The 22,971-nt window shown below is 35.1% G+C and overlaps 2 protein-coding genes across 2 annotated transcripts in view; one reads left to right on the top strand and one right to left on the bottom strand.

The window, feature by feature from the left end:
- The window catches only part of LOC134252044 (ubiquitin conjugation factor E4 B-like), a 13,915-nt gene extending 7,929 nt beyond the window's left edge, over window positions 1-5,986 (top strand). The window contains 7 exon segments of the mRNA XM_062734465.1: window positions 31-148; window positions 263-346; window positions 660-742; window positions 2,344-2,535; window positions 2,725-2,899; window positions 3,251-3,397; window positions 3,905-5,986. Of these exon segments, the coding sequence (XP_062590449.1) occupies window positions 31-148; window positions 263-346; window positions 660-742; window positions 2,344-2,535; window positions 2,725-2,899; window positions 3,251-3,397; window positions 3,905-3,957 (852 nt within the window). The 3' untranslated portion in view covers window positions 3,958-5,986.
- LOC134252043 (transmembrane channel-like protein 3) lies at window positions 5,863-22,971 on the bottom strand. Its single transcript, XM_062734464.1, has 32 exons — window positions 22,876-22,971; window positions 22,566-22,661; window positions 22,410-22,468; window positions 21,998-22,067; window positions 21,772-21,839; window positions 21,520-21,661; window positions 21,288-21,377; window positions 21,125-21,181; window positions 20,539-20,684; window positions 20,223-20,362; window positions 19,187-19,303; window positions 18,837-18,945; window positions 18,347-18,466; window positions 15,603-15,786; window positions 15,149-15,233; window positions 14,848-14,982; window positions 14,660-14,726; window positions 14,487-14,547; window positions 14,133-14,239; window positions 10,875-10,937; window positions 10,642-10,772; window positions 10,298-10,445; window positions 10,096-10,145; window positions 9,836-10,004; window positions 9,467-9,576; window positions 9,284-9,380; window positions 8,934-9,170; window positions 8,400-8,674; window positions 7,825-7,995; window positions 7,556-7,634; window positions 7,389-7,440; window positions 5,863-6,133 (listed from the first exon to the last, which is right to left on the bottom strand). Exons 1-32 carry the CDS (start codon window positions 22,958-22,960, stop codon window positions 6,048-6,050), a joined length of 3,606 nt encoding a protein of 1,201 aa, XP_062590448.1. The 5' UTR covers window positions 22,961-22,971; the 3' UTR covers window positions 5,863-6,047.

Raw genomic sequence — 22,971 nt, 5'->3', positions numbered from 1 at the left:
AACTATTTATATAGTTATGATGTCTTTCAGGATTTTGCCATACAGAACACAGAGATAAGAAGTGTGAGAGTGCAATGTGTAAAGGTAGGTTCATGTGTGGTAGGCCTCCTGATTACAGAACACGGAGGAGTGGGAGAGGCAGCCAAAGGTAGGTTCAGGAGGCCATACAGAACACGGAGGAGTGGGAGAGGCAGCCAAAGGTAGTGATTTACAGTATTACTGAGTTGACATACATTTTTGAACCCTGCTTATGGGTATTAAGTGCTAAGGAGAGGCATGCCAAAGGTAGGTCCAAAATTGGAGGCCATACAGAACACAGAGGAAAGTTGGGAGAGGCAGCCTAAAGGTAGGCCTCTTGTTTCAGGAGAAAGCATATTTAAATGAAAAATGCCTCATTGGAGTATGTTTTGGAGAGGCAGCCAAGACAGGTAGGTCCAGGAGGCCATACCCTGAACACAGAGGAGTGGGAGAGGCAGCCAAAGGAGAAGGTCCAGGAGGCTTCATACAGAACACAGAGGATTGATAAGATGAAAGTCCTAGACATAAAAAGTGATAATATTAATCTGTAAATATTGTAAAGTAACATTTGAAAAATAATATATGAGATGGAGAAATAACCTATGCTGTATTTCTCTCATGTTTAAATAATTTATACTCAGTTGCAAGTATAAAAGTAAATAATTCAAATGAACACTCTCTAGAGGAGTGGCAGAGGCAGCTCCAACAGTTGTGTGGTCCCAAGGTAAAAATCTCAAGGTGAAGAACACAGAGGAGTAGAGGCAGCCAAGGAATTGCTCAATAGGCTGACAGAACACATTTAGAGGATGAATTTGCTACTGCCATTGCCAATGATGAGGTTAGTTATCTTATTAAAAACTATTCTTTTTATTTTTTATTACAAACATTTTTTAGGTCACCTGAGAGAGGACAGCCAAAGGTAGGTCGTGCGGTCCGGAACATTTTCATTCTCTGCAACTACTGAACCAATTTCAACCAAATTAGGCACAGAGCATCTATGGGAGAGGGGAGCAAAATTTGTGAATTTCATGATCCCTGCCCCCCAGAACACAGAGGGGTGGGAGAGGCAGCAATCTTTAAAAATCTTCTTCTTTAGGACATCAAGCAGAACACTGTTTGCAGGATTGTAATCAGAATGAGGCACCAAAATTGTGAAATTTATGGCCCTGGGGTCAGGGGTACTTGTGCTAGGGTGGGGCTAAAAAAGTATATAGTGAAAATGCATTATTTCTTTAAAAATCTTCTTCTCTGCTCCTGGGTATTAAATAAACTAATTAAGTACATAGTTATGATGAGCAAGAGTGCCTCTACTAAAATTGTGAATTTTATGCCCCAGGTCAGGGATTCTGGTGTAAGGGGATATACTGATATATATATATACATGAATTCTTTGAAAAACTTTTTCTCTGCTCCTGGGTATTAAAAAACTAACTTGTACATAGTTATGATGAAATTTCTATTGCATTTTATGGCCCCATTGGGGTTCTGGTGTTAGGGCAGGGCTCTATTGATTATATAGTGAAAATACATGAATTCTTTGAAAATCTTCTTCTCTGCTCCTGGGTATAAATAAACTAACTAAGTACATGTTTTTGCTGTGTTTTATGGCCCCAGGGTCAAAAGTTCTGGGGTAAAGGCGGGGCTAGATTATATAGTTACATGAATTTATCTTCTTCTCTTCTATGTATTATATATTATATAGTAATGAGCAAGAGTGCCTTAAAAATTGTGATTTTATGGCCCCAGGGTCAGGGGTTCTGGTGTTAGGGCGGGGCTCTATAATATATGAAAATACATGAATTCTTTGAAAATCTTCTTCTCTGCTCCTGGGTATAAATAAAATTGTACATGTTTTGATGACAAAGAGTGCAGCACCAAAATTGTGAATTTTATGGACAGCTGGGGTATGGATGAGATATAGTGAAAATACATGAATTCTTTGAAAATCTTCTTCTCTGCTCCTGGGTATTAAATAAACACTAAATATATAGTTATGATGAGCAGAGTGCCTCTACCAAAATTGTGAATTTTATGGCCCCAGGGTACCTCACCTATTGATTATATAGTGAAAATACCTGAAAAAATCCCTCTGCTCCTGGGGATTAAATAAACGGTAACTAAGTACATAGTTATGATCAGCAAGTCTCTGAAAAATTGATTTTAGGATGGCAACCTTAGGCATTAAAATATAAAAATCTTAATATGTCGAAAATTGAAAGTAATGTTTTAAAAAAGTCATATGAGATGAAGAAATAGACTCTTTCTCTTATGTTTTATTGAATTATGAGTCATTAACATGATTAACAATAAATTATACCTTTCTAGGAACTAGCTGAACGACTGGCAGCCATGTTGAACTTCAATCTCCAGCAATTGTGTGGTCCCAAATGTAAAAATCTCAAGGTGAAAAATCCGGAGAAGTATGGCTGGGAGCCAAAGGAATTGCTCAATAGACTGACAGATATCTACCTTCATTTAGACTGTGATGAATTCGCTACTGCCATTGCCAATGATGAGGTTAGTTATCATGTTTAAAAAAAAAAAATTTCAAATCTTATATTTAATACATCTCATATTTTTTCTATTGAAAAATGTGTCTTTGATACCTGTCTGTTTTATGCTAGGTTACTAAAAATATATGCTTTCTTTGTATGATTTGCTTTGAAAATTTCATCATTATTGAAAAATTTGCTTTCTTCTTTGTAGAGATCTTATCGCCATGAACTTTTCAATGATGCAATCACCAGGATGCAGAAAGCTATGATTAAGACAAATGTAGAAATAGAACAGTTCCGCTTCCTTCAAGAAAAAGTTGACAAAATTGTGGTAGAAAAACAGAAGGCGGAGGTAGATTACGGAGATATACCTGAGGAATTTAGAGGTCAGTTTTAGATGTTATACAGTTACAGTGAATATCACAGTTATGTAATAGTAATTTTCAGTCCTTTCAGTTAGAATACAATTATAATGAATCCAAGTTGTTGAACTCTTGTGCAATATTTCACTATATCATGATTTACTATATTCATTTTGAAGTAGATATATGGGATAGGGAAAAGAGGTTTTATAAACATGTCAGGTTCCTTCTACATGCTGATTAACAAAATCTTTATTTCATTATTTTCGAGAATTTTTGCATTAAAAGAATTAATCTGGAATTAACTGGAACATGTTGTGTAATGGCATCTTTTTCTTTTAATCTAACATTTACCCTTGTTTATTGTTTTTTCAGATCCCCTGATGGACACCCTAATGTCTGATCCTGTCCTCTTACCTAGTGGTGCCATCATGGATCGACCAATCATAACCCGGCATTTACTGAACTCTCAGACCGACCCATTTAACAGACAGCCTCTTACTGAGGAGCAGCTAATTCCAGGTCAGATTAGAGTGCTTAATGATAAGTAAGAAACAAAGCAACATTGGTTTGCAGATGAAAATATTCACTGCCAGTCAAAGCAACCAATCAAGCCATCCTCTTAGAATTGCTATTTTAATTGTTATCCCAAAGTAGCATGAGAATAAAAATAATAACCTGGTGTATAAAATCAGCTTTTCAATGTTGAATGACAAAAATTTGAAAATAATAAATTTGACCTTCATATTAAATACTGTAGATTGGCAAATATTCACGATGGTTTTAATTTCGCTATGTTCGCGATTTATTAATTTTCCGCGAAATTAAACCCATCGTGAATGTTATTATTAGTTTTTAATAATGTTAAATTGCTTATACGAAATTTTGCATTAATTTCTTGCAGCGTGAAATTAAAACCATCGCAAATGGTACTTTTTGAGATATCGTGAAATTTTAACACCGTGGAATTAAAATGATTTACAGTATTCAGCTATTAATTTTTCTTGATAAACCGTTATTCTATTTCAGCCAACGATCTCAAGAAGAAAATTGAAGCTTGGAAGCAATCAAAGAGAAGATAATCCAGTAACAACAGAAATCAACACCATCCATGTGTTCCTTTAGTTAAATTCATCTCATGTCACTAGAGAATTAGTCTGCCTTTAAGTTGTTTTACCCTCTCAGCCCCCCTACCAACAGTAGATAGCTTCTTTCTGTGAGTTGTATGTTGTCCTACAGTTAGAACATACCCCGGTACATGAATATTGATTGGCTGATCCCCGTTACAATTTAATCTCTGAGAAATACTTTGAATGAAGTTTATTATTCTAACAAATGACTTTGTTCAATGTTGTAGAAAATCTGGAGTTATAACATATTTGAAAGCAAGGTTTAACAAATTTGTTATTTAATTGGTTTGGTTTTTCCACAGCATCTAATGAAAGATCTTGAACTTTTTTGTTTTGTTTACAAAATATGAAATATTATCGAAATATGAATGAAAACAACTTGAAACAGAGAATGCATTGTTTGATATTTATTGTGGTTTAGATTTTTTAATTGCAGACCAAGAGCTTTCTAAGAATATACTGTGATCTTGTTTGCATTTGTTGACAAGTGTTCCAGGCAAGTGAACAAATTGTTCTAGGTGATTGAACACTGCTCACTTAGAATGATTGGGGAGACTTCATGCAAACCTTGTCTTTGTGTTTCTCCTCACTTGTCTAGTATCAAGTTGAACAGATTATTTATAATCTTTATGTTATAACAGTCATCACTATTATCCGATTTCTTACTGTGTGAGAAAAATTAATACATGTACAAAAGTTTTTAGTGAAACCTTAGATAACTGCTTCTGATTTTAATGTGAATTATCCTGTTCCATGTTTATAGAGTTATTTTTTTTTTCATTGTCTTGATATCTGTACTTTGAACGTTTTGTTTACTGCTTTATGATTTCTGTATTGCTTGTATTGTTTGTTTGATGTGGCTGTTATTTCCTCGTGTTTACAAAGATACTAGAGACCTTGCATGACTTGTTTTATGGTGTAAATATAAACCTCTCAGTTTTAAGTACACCATTTGAAGTTTCTTTCTTGAAGAATCTCCTTAATAATAGAGGGGGTAATATTGATTTCTCCACACTGCCCCCTATGTACAATGAATGCAGGTACGAGTATATTTGTTTGCCCTATCATTCTGTTTTGATGCAATGAGAAAATGTCCAAAACTTGAAGTTTTAAATATTCCAACTATTGTATCCATGTTCATTGCACAGAAGCTGTGCTATAATTATTTTCTCCCATTTATCTCTGTGGAGTTGTACTATCAATCTTTATCGGGAATCTGAACACTTACTATACATATCAGAGTGACTAGTCATCTACTGGCATAAAACTCAAGTAGTGTTTATAGCAGAGAATTGTTATTACTTTTACGAGGGCATAATTGCAGAGCATTTTTCATATGAATTGTGTTGTATATATATGTGCTTGTGCTTCTTGGTCAAATTTCTTTAAAAAAAAATTATTTCTGTTAAAGTTTCTTGCAAATTTTTGTCAGTTGCTTTTCATTTCAAGCAGAAATCATATTACATGTAATTAACAAATAAAAGAATTAAGCTACTTTGAGAGAGCTTAGGAAAGAAAATAAATCTAACAATTAATATTTAATTCAATAAGGAAAATTGTTATCCCATATTTTTTGTGGTATATGATTGTTTAATAATGCATATGCATGTAATGAAGCTCTTAGACAATATTGCTTACTGGCTCATGACCTTGAATTTTTCTGACAAGCTTGTGTGTGTATGTGTGCTATAACCATTCTGTGATTGTTTACATGTGTTTTCATCATTTTGTAATTGTTATTTATACATGAAAATACTGTTGTATGTACAAAGGAATTTTCTGGGACAAAGATTGGGGGAAAAAGTTTGATGTTGATAGATTGTAAATGGCTGCAATAAAGTTACTAAGAGAATAAAATAAGATGTATAATTGAATTTTATATAAATTAACATAGAACTACAAGATGAATTGCATTCCACACAAAGTAAACAATGTGCAAAGAATTTCCTTTGCTGATCTGATAAATAAGTCTGATATTTTATTGAACTCTTCAGTGTCAGGAAATTTGGAAAGTGTATATTTGTCGTGATCATTGGTGCGTTTTAAGCAGTAATGGTAGATACACTGGTTTTCCTTGACATTTCACCGGTGACAGCAGATCCACTGGCTTTCCCAAGGCTGCCAAAGGCTGAAAGATATGCAGATTTATATAATTCATGTACATACAGAACAATGTAATAAAACATTCAAATTCAGATTTACTGAAAGAACCTTAAAATTATGAACTCTTAAAATTTCAACATACGAGGGTTGATCCAAAATTAATGTCACTGTGTCAATATCTTTAATATTTGGCGTCATATTATCAAATATTTTATACCAAAAGATGCATAAAAATAAATCTAATCAAACTTGAAATTTTCATTGAATAATGTTTAATTAAATTAATTTTATAGACGTTTAAAATATTAAACATAAGGGGTGTCGCCGCGTCACAAGTAAACGTCACGTTTTAAAGTGTAAATTCTTAGAATGAGAAAAGACAAACGCATTAAAAAGCATCTATAAAAGCATCTAATCGCCCAATATTTTTAAAAGACAAAATTTTTCGACATTTTCTAGCATTAAGTTAAAAATAAAATGACGTCATTGCTTTTTGATAATAAACATTGTTGTTTTAATCTGCTGTATTGAACAAAGGAAATGTCGAAATGGAGAATATCCGCTGAAACGAGCTGTGATGCATTTTTGCTACAAAATGGGGAAATCGCCCGTAGAAACAGTTACGATGATTAATCAGACATACAAAGGAGATAAAATAAATAAAAGACTTGTTTATAAATGATTTCAGCGATTTTAGCGGGTCATGGGTCACTGAATGATCAGCAAAGGACAGAAAGACCGAATAAGGGAGGTCGGACGGAAACGTTCACTTGTGTCTGACGGTGTCCAAAAATAAAGACGGTTAGACAGTTACAGCGATATGAGAAACTTTAAGTTTGTCTTATGGTACTATTCAAGAATTTTGACAGAAGACTAAATTATATATAGAGTGAGTGTACAATGGGTGCCAATAATTCTAATAAAAAGAGGTGTGAATGTGTTCGTAAATCTCAAATATTTGTATACGAAACAAAGGGTAAGCGTTCAAGTGTATGACGGCGCGTATCCGTCATATGACGTTATTTAAGTGCGGCGACTACCGTAATTGCACTTTGTATATAATTCGATATTTTAAAAAGTATAAATCATTTTAATTTGGATTTTTCAGGACTGATTTGTAATAAATATAGCTTCGATCTTGTTTAATTTCGTTGATTTACGTCGTCTAGTAGAAATTTTATCGAAGTTGTGACATTACTTTTGGATCAACCCTCGTATAAACTGTCATGGCCATTTGTTTACCTTGATGATTGTTATTGTGTGTTATAGTTAAATGTTACCTGGTGCAGATAAGGCCCTGGCATATACCTTCTTTCTTTCAATTTTTCTTTCCTAAAAATTGAAACGGACAAATTTAAAACTTTTGAATAGAAATGATGATTAATAATGTTTTGTGATAATGTTGTGTTCAGACTTAAAAAGTAAGAATCATAAAAGTACAACTCACAAATACTAGCTGTTTGCGGAGTTCTTGAATCAATGCATTATAAGAGCTGGATTTCACACGATAATAAAGTACAAGGAGACTGAAACAAGGGTAGATATATGAATAAAAAAACTTCCTTGCAAAGATGATACTGTATATACACTAAGTCATTAATTAAAAAAAATTCAAAGTTCAAAAATATACACTGAAGTGTCCCATTAACTTAATTTGCCTACTGTGTTATTTTACTTTTAATACTTGACTCAAACTTTTGTATTCTTTTGACCTACATTAGCACCACTATGATTGGAACAATCACAATGGCCGTGGCAATATAGTCTATGGCGTCCTTGACCCAGTCCAGCCAGCTGGGAAGGTCATTCAATGAGTCAAACAGATCTATCACTTTGTAGGCCCTGTCTTTCTCCGCAAAAGGACCGCAGTACCAAGATGGCGTCTTCCTGCAAAAAACATTTGAATAGTATATCTACAGTAAATCACGATAATAACGAAGTACCTGGAACGAACAGCTTTAATTTGTTGTAAATGAAGTATCAGGTAGTATATGGGGATAACTAACAGTAGTTAATTTAAAAGCTTAGAAGTCCATTCAATCAATACAAATCAGGAGCGGTGCAAGCACGAACCGGATCAGGTGCCATGAAGGAGTGAACATCCCCTACTGGCCGATTAATTCTTTATATCTGATAATTTCTTAATAAATGTTAACAGTGCAGGGAATTTATTTAATAATTTTTTAGTGTAAGTTTAAATTTATTATAAATGTGTTTGCTGTAACCATGTTCTACTGGATTGGTTTTAAACACAATTTTGTATGTATGTGGTAACAATGAAAACAGCTTACTCGATGAGAACATAGACCACTGGGATGAAACATAGCATCCACGTCAGCAGTAACAGAAACAGGTAGAAGTTGCCAGATCGGGATGCCCGGAACATTTTTTTGGGCGGAATGTTGGCAAAGCGTGCCACAAAATAGCGGAAGTAAAATACAATGAACAATTTGACGGTGGCTACCAGCGCCATTAATGGTGAGAAATACAGCGCCAGCCACACCAGGCCCTGTCCATACACCAGATCCAGAACGTTAGATGTCACCGCGAACTCACTGTAGTTAATCTGGAATGTGAACTATTGTATTATTAAGTAGTTTCGGGTTTTAGGCACTGTAAAAATTACTTTTGGACATTTCAGTTGCAAGTTGACAAACATGAATAAATAGGAAATTGTCAAATGAAAATCATGGAAAACGATTTTTAATTTTATTTATTTTATTTTACTTTTTTCGTGTTATCAAGCAAATGGTAAAAGAAAACTATTTCAGTCGATCATGCCTCAAATGCACTTTTGCCGTAACGTGGAACAAAACGCCGCATACCTTGCAACAGCACGTCCTGGTTTTTATGAAAATGGCCTTTACAACATGGAAGAGTAGCCCGACCGCGATACACACCCCTAGATCCACCAAGATCAGTTTAAAAATCTCCTCCCCCACCACATTCTCCCAGCAGCAGTAGGTGACGAGAGATGAAGCGTTGGAAGGTGCAGGGGAGGAATTTGTGGCTCCGGTGGCACCAGTAGAGGGGAGGGTAGTTGGGGAGTTTTTCCCTGGTGTCTAGAAATGAAAATAAACCAGATTGATTTGATTTATACCATCAGTTGCAGTACCCTCACTACCTCAAACAAAACGAAACAAAACAAAGTTTTATTCCCTTGCAGTAACCTTACTGTGCTTGTCTGTGGGTTTTGTCCGTCGGCACATTCCGCTTCCTTTGTGAGTGAAACAATAAACACGACCAAACTTGCGTAATAGAAGAATGTTGTTCTGAAATGAATTAAACAAATAAAATTATAAGCTGTAAAAAAAAAATTGAACATTTATACAGTTAAATCAAAATGGTTTTCTCTTACCTTGCAAGTGTAACTTTGAATTCTGTACGAGGGTGATAACTTTCTATTTTCACCAGGAGTTCGAAAATGAATGGGACAAAAAGTTTCAGGAAGGCTACAATGACCGCCAACTAGTGAAACACATAATGCATACATTAACAATATACTGCAGTATTGATTACATGTAGATGGTATAATGTACCTGATATGTACGGAAGAACGAACAAACTTGCTTGATAATGTTCGAAAGGTTTACTCGAGTTGAGTTAACCGAGGGTTCATTACGTAACCAAGCGCTTAGTTCCACACATAGAAACCCGAATCTCTTAAATTTTTGAACATTTCTTTTGTGAAAAAAGGAAGAAAATAATGTTAAGGATTTTGACTTGCCCTGTATCGTTCGTAGATTTTCTGTACAAGATCCTCTGGCTCGTCATCCAGATCGATATCCTCTTGACTCGTTTCTTTCTCGGCGACATAATAGATCAGGTAACCACTGCCTGCCAGTAACCCCAGCACAAGTATGTTACTGACCAGCCGACCAAAGTACATACCAAGTCTGAAAACAGCATTAAGTGGCCATGTTCATGTAAGGTAAACATTTAAGGGGGTGGGGTGTGGGTATGAGTGCACATGCAAGAAAGTTATACCTCTTTAGGCAATCAACTACTTCTAAGGACTTTTCTTCCCGTATCTTTTCCTAAGGTAAAAAAAATCAACATAGAAAATGTAAAACAAAAATATGTTTTAAAGGCAAGTTTATCTTCAACTCAGACTTCTTTTTGTCCAGTATCTGTGTTACTGATTCTTCTGATAAAAAAGATAAGAAAAACAGTTGAAATATTGCCTAACTTTTAAGTGTGTACAGAATGCTGTCAGATGATCTTTGACCCCGTCCTTGGTGTTGATAGTGAAATCAAAGTAACAGAGGGTGGACCACGTAAACGGGAAATCACTGCCCGTGTCTGACAGCTTGCTCTTTCTATATCGCACGTACATGCTGGAACCAAAGCAAAACAGTTTCAACCAAGATAGAACAAAAATTTAAAAAGGAACTTACTAGAAACTAGGAATGGCAAAAGTGAACCGAAAAATCGGTCGGAAATATTGCAACCGTTTACAGATTTTATAACCGTTTAGCCGCTATTTTTTGCAAGAGGTTCACTTTACTTTTTAACTTAAAAGTTTAAACATACCTTGATGCAAGGTACAAAACAGTCAGAAGATTCACAGATGCCCAGGTCAAAAAGTAGGATAATGGAAGGTCGAAACCATCCACCTGATCTCTGTATATCCCATAGAAAAGTAAACTGTAGGACAGATCTCCCTACAAGGGAAAACATTTACATCGTAAATTCTAGGATAGCTATCACAAGTTATATTTAATTAATACTCTCTCTCTCTCTCTCTCTCTCTCTCTCTGACTTACAAAATGTCCAAACGTTTTGTTTCCATTTTCCCTCTGGTCCAGTAAAAACTCTCCAGTTGTAATCTACAAAAAACAAATCAGACTGCATTGTAAAGGATGCTGATATACTGGTTATACTGTACTAAAACTACGTGTCATTACCTGTGGTACACCGGTTTATACTGTACTAACACCGGTACCACGGTTTATACTGTACTAACTACATGTCATTACCTGTGGTACACCGGTTTATAAAACATTTACCTGTGGTACACCGGTTTATACTGTACTAACAACATGTCATTACCTGTGTTACACCGGTTTATACTCTCTCTGTCATTACCTGTCTCTCTCTCTCTCTGTGGTACACCGGTTTATACTGTACTAACAACATGTCATTACCTGTGGTACACCGGTTTATACTGTACTAACACCGGTACATGTCATTACCTGTGGTACACCGGTTTATACTGTACTAACACCGGTACATGCCATTACCTGTGTTACACCGGTTTATACTGTACTAACACCGGTACATGTCATTACCTGTGTTACACCGGTTTATACTGTACTAACACCGGTACATGTCATTACCTGTGTTACACCGGTTTATACTGTACTAACACCGGTACATGTCATTACCTGTGTTACACCGGTTTATACTGTACTAACACCGGTACATGTCATTATTACCTGTGGTACACCGGTGTTTATGTCACTGTGGTTCACCGGTTTACTAACACCGGTACATGTCATTACCTGTGGTACACCGGTTTTTATACTGTACTAACACCGGTACATGTCATTACCTGTGGTACACCGGTTTATACTGTACTAACACCGGTACATGTCATTACCTGTGTTACACCGGTTTATACTGTACTAACACCGGTACATGTCATTACCTGTGGTACACCGGTGTTTATACTGTACTAACACCGGTACATGTCATTACCTGTGGTACACCGGTTTATACTGTACTAACACCGGTACATGTCATTACCTGTGGTACACCGGTACACCACTGGTTGTATACACCGGTTTATACTGTACTAACACCGGTACATGTCATTACCTGTGTACACCGGTTTATACTCTACTAACACCGGTACATGTCATTACCTGTGGTACACCGGTTTATACTGTACTAACACCGGTACATGTCATTACCTGTGTTACACCGGTTTATACTATACAAACACAGGTACATGTCATTATATTTGGTACACCGGTTTATACTGTACTAACACCGGTACATGTCATTACCTGTGGTACACCGGTTTATACTGTACCAACACCGGTACATGTCATTACCTGTGTTACACTGGTTTCTACTGTACCAACACTGGTACATGTCATTACCTGTGTTACACTGGTTTATATTTTACTAATACTGGTACATTTCATAACCTGTGGTACACCGGTTTATATTTTACTAATACTTGTACATATCATTACCTGTGTTACACTGGTTTATATTTTACTAATACTTGTACATGTCATTACCTGTGGTACACCGGTTTATATTTTACTAATACTTGTACATATCATTACCTGTGGTACACCGGTTTATACTGTACTGACACCGGTACATGTCATTACCTGTGTTACACTGGTTTATACTGTACCAACACCGGTACATGTCATTACCTGTGTTACACTGGTTTATACTGTACTAACACCGGTACATATCATTACCTGTGGTACACCGGTTTATACTGTACTAACACCGGTACATATCATTACCTGTACTAACACCGGTACATGTCATTACCTGGTACATGTCATTACCTGTACACCGGTTTATACTGTACTAACACTGGTACATGTCATTACCTGTGGTACACCGGTTTATACTGTACTAACACCGGTACATGTCATTACCTGTGGTACACCGGTTTATACTGTACTAACACCGGTACATGTCATTACCTGTGGTACACCGGTTTACACTGTACTTACACCGGTACATTTCATTACCTGTGTTACACCGGTTTATACTGTACTAACACTGGTACATGTCATTACCTGTGGTACACCGGTTTATACTGTACTAACACCGGTACATGTCATTACCTGTGGTACACCGGTTTATACTGTACTAACACCGGTACATGTCATTACCTGTGTTACACTGGTTTCTACTGTACTAACACCGGTACATGTCATTACCTGTGTTACACTGGTTTCTACTGTACTAACACCGGTACATGTCATTACCTGTGTTACACCGGTTTATACTGTACTAACACCGGTACATGTCATTTTCTGTGGTACACCGGTTTATACTGTACTAACACCGGTACATGTCATTACCTGTGGTACACCGGTTTATACTGTACTAACACCGGTACATGTCATTACCTGTGGTACACCGGTTTATACTGTACTAACACCGGTACATGTCATTACCTGTGGTACACCGGTTTATACTGTACTAACACCGGTACATGTCATTACCTGTGTTACACTGGTTTATACTGTACTAACACTGGTACATGTCATTACCTGTGGTACACCGGTTTATACTGTACCAACACCGGTACATGTCATTACCTGTGTTACACTGGTTTCTACTGTACCAACACCGGTACATGTCATTACCTGTGTTACACTGGTTTATATTTTACTAATACTGGTATATTTCATAACCTGTGGTACACCGGTTTATATTTTACTAATACTTGTACATATCATTACCTGTGTTACACTGGTTTATATTTTACTAATACTTGTACATGTCATTACCTGTGGTACACCGGTTTATATTTTACTAATACTTGTACATATCATTACCTGTGGTACACCTGTTTATACTGTACTGACACCGGTACATGTCATTACCTGTGTTACACTGGTTTATACTGTACCAACACCGGTACATGTCATTACCTGTGTTACACTGGTTTATACTGTACTAACACCGGTACATATCATTACCTGTGTTACACCGGTTTATACTGTACTAACACCGGTACATGTCATTACCTGTGGTACACCGGTTTATACTGTACCAACACCGGTATATGTCATTACCTGTGTTACACTGGTTTATACTGTACCAACACCGGTACATGTCATTACCTGTGGTACACCGGTTTATATTTTACTAATACTGGTACATTTCATAACCTGTGGTACACCGGTTTATATTTTACTAATACTTGTACATGTCATTACCTGTGGTACACCGGTTTATATTTTACTAATACTTGTACATGTCATTAGCTATGGTACACCGGTTTATATTTTACTATAAAGACTTGTAAACGTCATTACCTGTGGTACGCCGGTAAATGAGAATAAAATTATCCCGGTTAACAGGTTCAGAAAAAACAGAGTCCTCAGAAATGTGAAGTAGGAAGCCACTGTGCTGCCAAAGTACGCTGAAAGAAAGTGGAAAAAATATGCATTAATTCTAGAATGTCATTAGAAAATATATTTAAGGAGCTCACAATTTTCTCACTGTCATTCTTTAACCAAACATACTACATCAGCCTTATTCATCTTAACTGCAACCAAAAGAGGGGGGGCAGACCTTCAATGAACAATTGCTATGGCAAAATATTATATATGGCAAAAGGTGGGATTAATGCTACGTGCCTGACGTTAAAAATGCCACGTTATATTTACCTGTTAATTTGGTGATGGAAGATTCCCATAGGTGTAAGAAGACTGTGTTGTTTTTCCTTGACTAGAAATTAAGAATTAACGAACTTCAACAATGGCTTTATGAATTCAAATAGAACAAGCAATATAATAATTCAAGTTCACTTTATTTGGATGCATGTACTTTCAAGACATACTTTAGAGCTGATGTACTTCTGTGAAGTTTGTTCTCTTCGTCTATTGACATGATCCGTCGTTAGTATTCTGTATAGAAATACCATGAGATTAAATATCGAGGGAAAACATTTATAAGTTTACATAATTTTGATTCCTTAACATACAGTGTATACGAGTGTTATTAATAATTTTACGGGCAACATCTAACCGTCGAAGTCTTAATTTTTGCTTCATCGGCAGAGGCACCTCCCTAACCCCTTCCAGGATGTCCTCTTTGAATTTCAGTTTGTCCTGTCCCGTCAGGCGAGCCTGGGATTCTGATATCAGGTGTTCTGAATCTAAACTAAAGATAAACCACAAACCACGTTTTCAAATGAACATCTTATGAATAAAATACCTGTATGAGCAAGTTGTAGAAAATTAAAATTGATTTCAAGTCAAATGCATGGTTAATTTTCAAAAATATTTGGCAGCCAGGAATTTGCAACTCTGAGAAATTTGGAACTTACTCTGGGTCGAGAAATCCATAGCGAAGCCGGTATAAAATATCAGAGGCGGATTCAATTTCTCCAACACTTCTACCACTGTTGGAGTCTAATAATATATCACAAGTTCATTAAATATGCTACGATATTAATTCTAGCTTAAGATAATGAAAATTGGGTCTGACTGTCAGTTTATTTTTTAACTTGCTCAAAAATTCTACTAAGTTTAGCTTTTGTTACAGAGCACATGGTGGAATGAAGTGTGACCCCCACCCCCTCCCCGGGCAATAATTTTACTGAAACATAATATATTATACTATAGAAACAAAGCTACTTTATGGATGTGCTTCCTCAATAACGTTTTTGCTTGATGTAGACTTTCTGTTTGATAGAGCCCATTGCTGAAATAATTTGTTGCATTCATCAATTAAAGAGAATCTGTAGAACAGCAGCTCCGTCAGAAACCTATAGCACCTACCCTCTATCCCGCCATTTTCCAGTTCTTCGTATTTTTCAGAGAACGCAGAATTGTCATATTCGTACTCCTCCGTGCTGAAATCAACAGTCTCATCCCTAACTCCGTAATTTCTTCTCTTATTTTGACCCTTTTGAAACAAAAGGGAGTTTTCATCGAATTCCATACTCCCCAAAATCACGAAAAACTACATATCCACTGACATTTTTAATATGACGAAACTTTAAACATCAACTTCCTATATCTGGATCAAAACAATCCACATGATATCTTATCTATAACAAATCAGTGATACTGATAAATATGTGGCTAATTTACATTTGGTCCTTTCAGTCTGATAGGAAAGTGTATGACTTGTGGTGACCCCCCTTCCCGGTTGATTTTGGATTCTTCAATAATCAGATGTTAATACAGAGGCAAATCTGTATAGCTCACTGGTCTGAAAAATTTGTGAAGTTTGTGAATATATAAAAAAATTTTCGGAGAGCTACAACTTTGCAGCTACTGTTACTTGATATGTAAAAATCTTACAAAAGATTTTATTTGGTGGAAAAAAAGAAACTCGAAAGACCTGTGCTTGTGCACGAAAGGGGGAGTGAGGTGGTATCCGTCAAAAGCACTTGTTTAAATTAAAGAACTATCAAAGTATCGAGAATACAACTGATCTTACATCTGTCACACAATATATGAAAAATTTCTAAGCAATGCGTTTTTTTTCTTTTTTTTTGGGGGGGGGGGGGTTAAAAGTTAATCCATGATGCGGTTTCAATGGGAAACAGAGGACAAATAAGACTTTATTACAGCCTTGTGAACAGCTCCAGGGAAAAGACACTCGAGAATTTTTTTAATAGGAGGAAAATAATTTTGTGTTTCAGATAGATTTTCATACTTTCCACATTTCATTTTACGATTACAATATATATCTTAGATAGATATGTTCAGATTACGTTTGTTGTATAGAATAACTTTTATAATACACTAGTCCTTGGCTATAAAACATTCACTAGTACCATGAACTAAGACTGGTTGATAATCTCAAGCCCCAGTGAAAGACAATCTATCATTAATTCAATTGATGACTGATGGTTTTTAAACTAATTGCTAGTCCATTATTTGCACACTGAATTGTCCACGGAATTTTCAGTTATTTCCAGACTAAGACAAGGAGTACATGGGAGGGGAGGGGGGGTGTTGACTGGTCAGCAGGGGATAATAACTCCTCAATGACAGTTGATCCCTTCTCTGATGTCTTAAAGGTGCCTGTTTGCTCTGCTCAAAAACTTTTGTTTAATGGACTTTTGAGCTTGAATACTGTTCATCATCTCCACATACTAGTACTTCATTGCTAAAATGCAAAATACCCTCTCCCTCCCCCAATTTTGTATTTGCCCAATTATGCTTAACGAGTAACAGCACTTTATATTTAGTATTAAATCTTGTAATAATTAGAACTGATGATATGTTTTAAACAATGGTAAAAATATACCAGTAAACAGCATTCACAATCGCTTTGAACAAAAAATAAGAAAGTTCAAGCAAAGCCTTTTATTACGTTAACTTAGGCAAACAAACATTAGAAGGGAACAATACGGCAGTTAGCATGCATGGTGTAAGATTCCTACTCCTCTACCTAACAAGTAGGGTACAACTAATGAAAAATTCAGTATAAAATCAACATAGCAGCACACTTTCTAAATTCAATATAATATTAAATCTACATTGTACACATGGATAAAGGATTAGTTATCAAACAATATCTTTTTTGTAGACTTTATGTTGGCAACTTTGGAATACATTCATCAATACTTGAGCTAAAATAACAGGAGAATGACCAAATACAGAAATCTGAGTTCGCCTTCAGACAAAACTCTAGCACTATTTCTGCGCTGGGAGATGGGTTTGTTTGGGAAACATAACCCCACACACATCACTCACACATATCAAACAGTCGCAAATAAACAAAAACACACTTATTTTCTAAATACAACTAGCAATCAAACATTCTACAATTTCACATTTTCTAAAGGACATATATAAAAGTGTAAACAAATAGGATCAAACATAAAGTTTATCTTTCAGTCTACACACATCCATCCTTATTCCAAAGTTGCCAACAAAGTACATTTGTTTCTTTCTTCCTTTCAATCCACATCAATCAGAAACATTTCAACAAAGACAAGTTTTTTTTGAGTTGTCTCATTCAAAAGATCAACTCTAGCACTAATTTGTCTGGGAGAGGATATAAAACATTTCCTCAAGTTCATATCAGAACTACACATATTACTGTTACGGACTAGCATATTTAGTTAACATTATACATCATTAGCAGTTACAAAATGGTAAACAATCTACATACAACATAATAACATGGATTTACAGAACTTAATAACTTGGTGAATTCATTTATCAACATTCAAGAAAAAAAACTAATGTGTTGCTTATCACATATATATAGACAGAACATCTTCCATCCTGCACCATTTGAACCATATTTTCAACATAGGATATAAGTAAAATTTGGGGTAAAACATGTTAACAACCAAAAAACTGTGTGCTGAAATGTTGATTTTATTTTCCTACTTGGAATGTTGTTCTTGTGTTGTAAGGTCTTTATTATGATCAAGTCCCAAGTTTCTACTTAAAGCAAACATAATCAAAAACAGCAATTGTATAAAGACAAATTTCATAAATACAAGAATATGTTTATCTAAACGAAATAAGTGTCTTAGAATTATGCTAATTTTCTAGTACGGGTAGCGGAATTTTTCCCCGGCGTATTTGGCTCCTGCTCCTAATTCCTCCTCAATGCGGAGAATCTGGTTGTACTTGGCTAAACGTTCAGATCGGCAAGGGGCACCTGTTTTAATCTAAAATGTAATAGCAAAAGTTAAAAATCAACTATTTCAGCAGCATTCCTTTACATTTTAGAGGTGGATTAACTGTCCTACACTCTAACATTTAAATGGAACAGACAAGAGAACTGTGAATCACTAAATTTTGGTGACACCTTATTTTCAAGAGATAGTTAAAAACTTTTTATTAGCACAACAAATTTTTCATGAAATATGGCTATTGCTCTATAAATACAAGCATGTGTGAAAATGAAATTTTTGTGAGAACACTGTCTTGCATAATTACATGATAATAAAATTCTCACAAATAAAAGGTGATTTACACTGATTTGTGATATGAATATTAAAATATCCATCCATCTAAGATAACATTCTAATTCCTGACCTGTCCGGTACAGAGTCCGACTACCAGATCTGCAATAAACGTGTCCTCTGTCTCTCCACTTCTGTGGGACACCATCACTCCCCAGTTATTCTCCTTGGACATCTTCCATCTGTAATGAACATCAGTGCTTATGTACGTGGCTTCATACCATTTCATGACAAATTAAAACTTCTACAAATCTATGACCCTAAACTTGATTGGTTCCAATGATATATCTAAAACAAAGATCTTATAATGGATGAAATATAACACTCAGAATGGAAATTTAACCTCATATTTCAACTTATCAATAAGAAGGTTGTTACAATTTGTCCCAATTTAAAAATACCCCTATAATCCTGGTAACTTACGCCTGGATTGACTCCGTGACACTGCCAATCTGGTTGACCTTTAGCAGGAGACAGTTACACGCCTTGATGTCGATACCCTTCTGGACTCGCTTGGGATTTGTGACCAGTAAATCATCTCTGGACAAAGAATTCAGATCATAAGTTGACAACAAAATGGAACCCAAAGCTAATTTTATATCTTTTCAAGATATTTCAAAAAATGAGCCTTTAAAATTCTAGATGCATTGAGAAAACTTACTACACGACAGCTGCTAAAATTATCAACATGGAGTTTAATATATAGTTTGTGATTAAAATAACACTTTAAGACAAAATTTTATGCCGTTTAGAAACTAATAGTTTTGACTGGTTTTAGACAAAACTCATGACATTCATTAAGTTTTTATTTTTCAACTATAGGGAAAGAAAAAAAAATCTATTTGCTAGAAGTTGCTTTCATTATAAGTATGTTTGATTTAACCACATTCTATTGTATCATGACTTTATAGTTAACTCATTTGAAAATTTTTATCTTGTACTTGGTAACCCCAAATTTGTACAGAATGGTCTTCACAGTACACAGAACTTGTTTCTCACCCCATTATCTGGATTTGTACTGCAATATCATAAATTTCGATTCTATGATGTAAAATATGTTAAGGCCATTTGCGGGGTTTTTTATCACAACATGATAAACACAATCATCAAAATTTAAATCTGGATTTATACAGAGGAACTGTTGAAAGAGAGTTTATTGCCTAAAGTTGTCCGAAGCAAGGTATATGTCCGATCATGGTGAACTCACAATCTGTGTATTTGTACTAAAATTATGAGACTAGCAAAGTCCAAGGACTAACGATTTTGACTGGTTTTAGAAAAAACTCAAAACATTCATTCAGTTTATATTTTTCTATCTATATGGAAAGAAAAAAATCTCTTTGCTAGATGCTGCTTTCATTTTAAGTATTTTTGTTTTAGACACCACAATCTGACTTTATTGATTTCTTTTTCTTGTACTGGTAGACTTGATAAGTTTTAAATTTTTACTATGCTTCACCCCACTATCTGGATTTGTACCGAGGCTGTTAGTTTGGAGTAGGCTTCCCAATCATCCTGATCGTAAGGATCCTCAATAGACACAATAGGATAATTGGAAACAAAGCCTCTGTATATGTCTGCCAACTGGTCAGAAGTGATCTGTCAAACAGAAATTAGTGTCAATATAGAGGAAATTTCAAATTTTCTGTATAGGCCATGTACTTATACAAAAATATTTTAACATTAAGAGTCACAAATTTGTTGAATAGAAAAATACATTTTTTTCTGTTCTGTTATATCAATATCCAGCAAAGAAGATTAAATATTATATTTACCCAATCAGCTGGATTAGACTTTGGATTTTTAAAGTCTAGGTCATATTTCCCCTCCTTACAGAACTCTGATGCTGCAACATCCATGCCAATTTTGATTTTACCAGTGTACCCTGCCTTTTCAATAGCCTCCACCAACAAATCCAGACCTAACAAAGAAAATTGTATTATGTAAATATAAATTTGCTTTTTTTCCTTTAGCTATCTAAAACCATCTATACTATATTGTAGTTATGACAATAATCAATGAATTAGGGATGCAAGCAATAATGATAAAAATTTAAACAAACCTACAAACTTAAAATTGAGACCCACATCTGCTTTATCATAAAAAATATCCAATTGGGGGATTTAAAAATTTATTTTTTTGTTTTGTTTCATTACTGTATAAAATGTGACAACATTGAAAAAAAATGAAATTCATAACATATAATTCATATATTTTAACAGTATCTATATTTATTTATTAGAAATCTGATCCCCAATTTTTAAACCAAACTGAACTGTCCTTGGAAAACTGAGTCATACATGGAAGCAATACATGGAACATTGAATGGATCTATCAAAAGAGACTGAGATAAGAATATACCTTCCTTGTTGTCTTGAATGTTTGGAGCAAAACCTCCCTCATCTCCCACATTACAGGCTGAAAAAAAAAAAGAAATTCTAATTATGCACATTCTAATTCTAAATAATTTCCAGATCATAACTGAAAACATGATTTGTAATTAACACATGACAATAACTCTCACCATCTTGGCCATATTTTTTCTTTATAACTGCTTTCAGATGGTGATAAACCTCAGATCCCATTCTCATGGCCTCCTTGAAAGAGCTGGCACCTACAGAAATGTCAATATAAAATCTCCATAAACTCTACAGCAATTTTCTTACGAAATTCAACAATAAAACAATATTTAACAAAACAATATCTGTCATACCAGTACATATATACATTTGTTACACAGTTCTAGTTCAGCATACCTGTTGGGAGAATCATGAACTCCTGCATGGCCAGTTTGTTACCAGCATGGCTGCCTCCATTGATGACATTGAATGCTGGGACGGGAAGAATGACCTCCTTGTTTCCGGCAAGATCAGCAATGTGGCGGTAAAGGGGAACTCCCTATTGATGAAAATCCATGAGCTTAATTTCATAGGAATATATATCCTTAGTAAAGAATAACATTTCAACATCTCATCTACTTATCAGGGAAAATTCTTTTCGGTACTTACTTTTTTGGCAGCCCCAGCTTTACAAACAGCTAGGGAAACACCCAGAATGGCATTTGCCCCCAATTTACCTAAAATAAAGATAGTACATTTATTCAAATATTCTTAAAGTTAAACAGAATTCTCTGATGAGACTATAGCTCTACTTGCTTTTAATTATATAGTACTAAAAGTGTCAGACTGCACCTGAAGTTTACTTAAGTTTGAATCCAGTACATGGAATACGTACTTTTGTTTTCAGTTCCATCCAGACCTAACAAGAATGTATCCACCGCTGTCTGGTCGGCTTCATCTAAACCCTAGATATCAAAACAGAATCTCATATAAAGAAATTCACATTTAGTGCCAACATTCAACAATTATTAACAGAATAGTTTCAATCAGAGATATACAATGATAGGTAACTGAATCAGTAAACATAGGTTTACAAGAATACATGATAAATATAGCATTACGTCTGAAACTACTTTTATAAATTTTGAAAGCTGTTGCTTATATCAATGTTTCTGTTTGCAATACAATCACATCTTTCAAGCCTGCTGCAACTTCATTTTACCAACTTTAATTTTAATATTCAAAATATTGAACATCTTTTGTTAATTTTCAATATGTAACCTACAATCTAAACCTATAAAACTTACAGATTTGATAAGGGCAGGTGCAATAACGTTATTCACATTATTGATAGCATTTGAAACACCTGAAACAAAGAAAAGATACAAGTTAGTTCATAGTACATTTTAATTGAAAAGCGATACAGATTCTTTATATTTTGCCCAATGCTTTGTGTAACCTACCTTTCCCGTGGTAAAACTTGGGGTCCTTATCTCTCATTTCCAGAGCCTCGTAAATACCGGTCGACGCCCCACTGGGAACAGCTGCTCGGAACATTCCTGTTAGACAGAAAATCTTGATAGATGGTCTCTCCATTCTTAAAATTCCCTTTTCTAGTTTTATTACTAGGAGTTTATAGTTAATAATTTTTCTCTTTATCAAGAACTAAATTCATTTCATTATGAGAATGTAAAATATTGCCATTCAACTATTTTTTGGCTATCCTAAAATGAACAATACATCAATAAAGTAAACCACTTTCATGTCACCAACCTTTTTCTGTTGTAACATCTACCTCCACTGTAGGGTTGCCTCTACTGTCAAAAATTTGACGGGCCAAAACTTTTGAGACTGGCATAATGGATATGT

The sequence above is a fragment of the Saccostrea cucullata genome, unplaced genomic scaffold (assembly GCF_032062105.1).
Source record: "Saccostrea cucullata isolate Sc308-1 unplaced genomic scaffold, CSIRO_AGI_Scuc_v1 ctg6, whole genome shotgun sequence".
NCBI classification, from domain to species: domain Eukaryota; kingdom Metazoa; phylum Mollusca; class Bivalvia; order Ostreida; family Ostreidae; genus Saccostrea; species Saccostrea cuccullata.
This window is presented reverse-complemented; position numbering and strand designations above follow the sequence as displayed.